Source organism: Balearica regulorum, chromosome 25 (assembly GCF_011004875.1).
Source record: "Balearica regulorum gibbericeps isolate bBalReg1 chromosome 25, bBalReg1.pri, whole genome shotgun sequence".
NCBI classification, from domain to species: Eukaryota; Metazoa; Chordata; class Aves; order Gruiformes; family Gruidae; genus Balearica; species Balearica regulorum.
Genome location: NC_046208.1, coordinates 6,000,621 through 6,006,890, shown reverse-complemented (window position 1 = coordinate 6,006,890; position 6,270 = coordinate 6,000,621). Strand labels below are relative to the sequence as shown.

At 52.7% G+C, this 6,270-nt stretch overlaps 1 protein-coding gene across 1 annotated transcript; it reads right to left on the bottom strand.

Annotated features, from left to right (window-relative positions):
* Positions 1–2,427: 2,427 nt before the first annotated feature.
* Positions 2,428–5,903, bottom strand: LOC104640225 (uncharacterized). Its single transcript, XM_075775574.1, has 5 exons — positions 5,093–5,903; positions 4,268–4,399; positions 3,800–3,861; positions 3,269–3,532; positions 2,428–2,883 (listed from the first exon to the last, which is right to left on the bottom strand). Exons 1-5 carry the CDS (start codon positions 5,901–5,903, stop codon positions 2,839–2,841), a joined length of 1,314 nt encoding a protein of 437 aa, XP_075631689.1. The 3' UTR covers positions 2,428–2,838.
* Between the last annotated feature and the right edge of the window lie 367 nt (positions 5,904–6,270).

Here is a 6,270-nt window from a genome sequence, read left to right as displayed (position 1 = left end):
GCTCAGACCTGCGAGGACTTCACAGCATGCTCAGAGTACCCCCTGGAGTCCCCTTGGGATCCTCAAGCCCAGGAAGAGCTGGGCTTTGGGGACACTCCTGGGGGGTCTGCTGGCCAAGGGGGTGCACAACCACATCACAGCATTTCCCACCAATTCCCTGCCCTGCAATGAGTTACAGGGGGCTTCTCAAGGCAGGGGGGGCATGCAAAACCTGCCCTGCACCCTGTCCCACGGCAAACACCGAGGCCTCGGGACAGCATCCCTGGGGACAGCATCCTCCCTGGCCCAGCGCCATGCTCCCGTGAGATGAAACCTTGTCATCATCCTCTTAGTGACAGCGAATTTTGCATTAATTGGCTCATTAAGTGCCAGGCTGATTTTCTAAGCTGCCCTCCCCCACCTGGCGCTCGACAAAGCAGGATTAGCAGGGGACTAATGGCTTTGGAGACGCAGGATCCCAGAAGCAGCCTGAGATGCTGTCAGGAGAAGGCTCCCCGGCTCGCATTGAGCTCCAGGTGGGCAGGGGCCTGTGGGGGGCACGGGGCTGCTTTCTGCCCGGGCAGGTCAGTGCCCAGATGGTTGGTGTCCACGATCCCAGGGATTTTTGGATGAGGAGATTGCTTGAAGCCACGGCAGAGCGTTTAGGGAAGGATGAAGTTAATACCAAGAGTTGGAACCTGATCAAAACCCTTAGGCTAATAGCTTGCCCTTCTTTAATACCTTCTTAATGTCTTCAGTGGCCACAGGCAATCAGGGTCTCAATTTTATAACTAAGAGTTTAAGTCAAGATGTCAGAGTCGCTCACGAGAAGGGACCTGGACTCCAAGAGCCACCAGCCCTGGGGTGCTGCACTAAAGGCAGCTGTGGCTGCTCCCAACCTCATCCCACCACGCCGGGCTGGAGCAGCATCCTGCTTTGGGTTGGGTTATTTGGGACCAGGAGCCCCTCGTGCAAGGGGCTGTGCAGGTTTTGCTCCTTGTTTCTCTGGCACCGCTGCCCCGATGAGTGGGAAAAGGTCCAGCAACCCCAGAAGGAGGATATTTGGTTCAGCCGTCATGTCAGGAAATGTACAGGAGGGGGGAATAGGAGACATGAGTTGTTTTTCTCACAGGTGTTTTGCCTGGCAGGTGCGTCCCACATGCCCAGGGAAGATGATGTCCTCCAGGAAGTCAGCAAGGAGACAAAACCCTTTTCTGCTCCATGCAAATCCCAACCCACACCTGGCACTGCATGAGCTCAGATGTAAAACAAATAGGGGCATTGCGTGATCCTCCCACCAGGTCCCCACCATGTCCGCAACCCCAGCTCACCCTGCTCTGGTCACAGCCCCAGCACGGTCCCCTGGGCAGGGGACAGGAACATCATGACAGTCACAAACAGGTGAGAGCAGTTCAGTTTCTCCTGCAGTAAAAGTCTCCCAGCTTGGTTCCCGGCCAAGAGGAAACATGATGCTGGCACCGTGCTTGTTGCTGGCATCACCAGGCAGGATCTAGGAGGGGGATTTGGTATTTTTCACAGTCCTAGTTACCCTGGGCTAAATTAGACCGAGCCCCTGCATTTCATCCCCCATCCTTGGGGCTCTTTGGCAGCCAGTGATTCAACACTCTGCATCTCTAGCAAACATTTCCTTAAAGGCTTCACAAATGGGATGATTGTGTGCGGAAGCGCTGCTTCCTTCCTACAAGGGGTCCTCTTCCCCACTTTGTTTTACTTTGGGTTTTAAAAGGACTGAAAAGATCAGATCCTGGAGGTCCTGAGCAGACACGGGCTGTCACCGGTGGGCCCTGAGGGGCTGTCACCCCACCGTGGCACTGACCCAGACCCACAGGTTTGTTTGCCACCATCATTACCTTCAATCCTCCAGATCATTCCACCTCTTGCATGCTGTAAGCCCCAAAATTTTGTCCCCTTCACCCCAGACTAGGTCCAGCCCTGGCAAGGGAGATGGTCCTGCTGGTGCTACCACACTGAGCACTGGCAATCCCCCCTGGCCCCAAGCTGCCTTAATCTACAGCCCTACTTAGGGGTCTGGGCAAAGATTGGCTGGGAACATTCCCAGGGATTAGGGTTTAATCGCTTTGACATTTCACAGCTTCTTAGGCCTCCTAGGTGAGACCCCAGCAGCCGTAAATCCCCTCTGTCCTCGAGGGAGCGACAGCAAGGGCAGCTCCTGCACCGCTCGGGAACAAGCTTTACCCAGTTCTTGGTGTCAGATCAAGCTGCTTTGGCTAATAAATCTCCTTCTGCTGGAAAGGAAGGCTATAAATAGTAAAAAAATAGCAGGACCGCACTGTGTAGCTGCTGTAAGACTCCCTTTGTGCCATTTTGCATCTGGCTTGAAAGGGGCAGCCCACAACAGCTGTAGCAAAGCAAATCCATGTGTAACGGCCATACGCATCACCCATTAGACAAGTCTGGCCTATTTATTTGAGTTTTAATTTTTTTTTCCTGAACTGGATGCTTGGCCGACAGCAGAAGCTACAAAAATTATGTTGTACATTTACAGATATGTATAGAAAAGCAGGTAAATAAATACACATACACAAACACAAAGAAACCATGAGGTTCAACATATGCACTTGGTGGGAGCTAAAACACAAATACAGAGCAATCTCCAAAATTTAGGCTTTGTTTGATTTAGACTCTTTGTCCCCAGCCAGGTGGGTTTTGAGCATTTCATGTTGCTCTGGCTATTGCTGTAGTTTTCCTTAGAAGATTTTAAATCCACAGCTCAGAAAATCACCCTACATCCAGGTCACCAACAGGGACTGTCCCCCCCATCAGTAAATCCGCATCCTTGGGTTCCTGAGCACCACAGGCCCTTTGGAGAAGCCGATGTCAGTCTGGGCTCTCACAGATGTCTGTGCTGAACTTTTCTTTGTTCTGCTGAGACAAGAAAACATTTGTGAGCCCCCTTCCCAAACTGAGCTGGTGCTATTGGTTTTCTAGATGGCTTCAGGAGGAAGTTCTCCCTGAGGAAAGCTGTGGTTACACCAGGTTGCAGCAATGACGTGCACTACGGGGTGTCTCCCAGCTGCAGAGATGCAGCGGGCAGGGAGCAAAGCAAGTCCTTCTTGCGCAGGCCACGCTTACGTTGGAGAAAGACAAAGGCAGCTCCAACAGCACGGGGCAAGATCCAGCACCCAGTCGTGCCCCCCCAGCACAAGCCAGCATGACTGCTACCCAGGTCTGTCGATCACCCTAAAATTACACCGGTTGCCCTAATTGCTGCTGGAAGCTCAGCCCCAGACTCAGTCCTCCTCCTCACCTGCAGAATTTTGCTGTAGGACAAGGGTGCAAATGAATCTTCCAGGTAGCGGGTGCCGAAGCCCATGATCCTGTTCACTGCCTGGTTGCAGATGCCCGCCACCTTAGCCGTGAGGTGCACCGTGAAGGCAAACTGGATCTCTTGGGGGTTGATGTCGGGTCTGCTGGCCGTCATTTCCTTGTGGACATAGGCATCAGCCAAGTTCTTGAAGGAGCTGTAGGACATGTCTTTGAAGAACATCCGTAGCCGTGCGTCTTCTTTCACCTGGTTAAGAAGCAAGTGAATACACACATTATGAGTGAATAACTCTGTGTGTTGTTGCGTTGATGCTTTCACTCCACACTGGGATTGTGGTTGAGGGAGGTCAGCCAGCCAGCCATGATCACACCCAGTCGGGGAATTCAAAGGTGCCATTTCCTTGATTTTACTGAGCATTTCCTCGCACTGGGGAAATCGATGGAGTTGCTGTATTTTACAGCAGTACAGAGCTTAGCCCAAATTCCCTCGACCCCACCGCCACTCTCCTCTCACCTGCCTGTCCAGCTCATCTCCTGCACTCTGGAGAAGGGCGACAATTCTCCTGATGGCTTCGTCTGCAGAGAGAGATCCCACGTTATCCCCAGCCCTTTCTGCAAGCCCCACACCCAGATGCTCCAAGGGGGCGGTGTTGCCTGTTTAGCCCCCCCTGAAAAATTCCCTGAGCAACGTGCATCCACCTCCATCCCTCTAAAACCCATTTCAGCTGATTGCCAAGTGCATTGGTATCCTCAGCCAGCAAAAACCCCCTCCTGCCTTTGAATTTCTCTCTCCCCAGATCAAGCCCTGATGATAAAAATCTCCCCCAAAGTTTTCACGTGACTGTTCAAGTCACATGAGCCCCTGAGAGTCAGGATTGAAGCAGAGTACAGGTCCCATGCAGGCTCCGCATGGAGACAAGTATCATGCACGTGTGTTTTCTATATGTGCCAGCAGCAAAGTGCTCGCAATGGCAACACTCACCAACCCCATCAGCACTGGTCGGCTGTGGCGGCTCCCTGCAGCCACACGCTCTGCTCCCCTGGCTCTCGCTGCCCTGCACAATCAGCCCAATCTCTTCCGAGACTTGTGCATAGTAACCATGCTCCACATCTGCTGGAAGAAAAACATATAACCAAAAATTAGGATTTTTTTTTTCTTGGCCATTCAGTGAAAAGAAAAGCAGCTGCAGTAGTGACTGCATCCACGTGATGCTTGTGCCCACCCTGTGTTAGTGTGTACCGCTGGTGAACGATGGGGCTGCGCTCTCTCAACTATAACCAAGTGGCTGTGACTTGCCCCAAATCCACTGAAGCTTCACAGAAATCCCCTTGCTGGCTTTTTGCCAGAGGGAGGGCTGGGGCAGGGATGGAGGTGTCCCGCAGGCTCTGCTGCCGTGCTACCCGCACCCTTCCCTGCAGCAAATCAAAAGCAGCTTAACATTGGCCCTAGAGTGGCTTAAGATTTAATCTCAGGTCTTGAATGCAGATTTAAATGAAACCACCATATCCATCCTTTGCTAGAGGGGGAAAACCTGTGCCTGGATGGTGCTTGGGGTAACTTGCTGTCCTCACGAGTCAGAGCAATGACGTGTGCTCAGAGAACGGGCAGACTGACCCTTTTCTAGGGCAGCAGGTTGAGATCAGAGTCCCCCAAAACCTATCCCAGACCCCAGAAAGCAACAGGAGGGTGATACTTAGGGTTAGGAACCAGCACTAAGCACTCTTGCTTTCCCAAATGATGCCCGATGGAGGTCCCGTTGGCCGTAGGGTTGTGTTAAGGTTGGGATAGGTGTGGTGGGGGTCCCACCTGGCGTGGCCGGTGCCTGGATGTGCCGCAGTGGAAGGCAGCCAGGTCGCTTGGTCCTCACCCCAGCTGCTGCCTCTCCCCACTCCTCCTCCGCATGCTTCTTGAAGGAGAAAACCTTCTTGAGGCTGGGTCTCTTCTTCAGGGCTCTGCCCAGCGGTGGGGATGTGCTCAAGTCCCCTCTGGGTCTTTTACTCCCTTCTGGTTTGGAGCTATGAAGAGCTTTGGCATCTTTTTCCTTTGCTTTTTGCTCTGCATTTTCCTTCTGCTCCTCAGGGCTCTTCTTGATGAGGAAATTTAAGAAACTTTTGAACCAGGTGCGTTGGGTTTTGCCCTGGGAAGAGTTTTTTGTGCTTTTCCTCTTGGGCTCCGGCTCCTCTTTAGGGACCTCCCCGGGAGCTTTGCTCTCATCATCCAGAGCCTCATCCAGGTCCGGTACTTTGGGTCCCTCCTCCTGGTCCTTCTTGGGGCCAGGTTTGCCACACAAATACTCGCAGAAGTCACTTTTCGACCGTTGCAGCCCATCTGCCTTCCTCCCTCGGCGTCCGGCTCTCTTCTGAAGCGTTTTTTTGGCCATTAGCGAGTTTTCGCAGCAGCTCAGCGAGCGGCTGACGTAGATCTCCAGCACTTTCTTGGCCCCTTGCCTGTCCAGCGAGAGGATCTTGCCTGACGGCTGCCTCCCCACATCCCACGGAGGCTTCTCCGCAGCCAGAGCCTGCACGTTGCTGGAGAAGAAACCAACATTTTCAGCCTGGTTTTTGCCTTCCCCAGGATGCTGTGCAGCCATGTGGGGCACGATGGAAATCACCCCCATTTTGGCTAACAATTGAGCCCAAAGGTGCTTTGGGAGTCCAAGGCTGTTTATGTTTCCAGTAAATGATCAACCCCTTTTATGGTGATCACCCGAGTGCTCCTTACACAGACTGCACACGCAGGGTTTTATGATAAAGTTTTGCTGATAAAGGAAGTGAAACTGCAGGGAAGGGGGGAGACAAGATGGGCATGTCTGCAAGGGGGATCCTAGTTATCATCCAGAGGGTTTGATCCAGCTAGGGTATCACCCAGACACCATGGTGCTGTAGCTTTCCATACTACGATGAAAAACTACACCCCAGGAGTGCCATCCCCTCGATGAATCGCACAACCCAGATTTTTTTAGTATCTACCCTTGAAGCATTGGC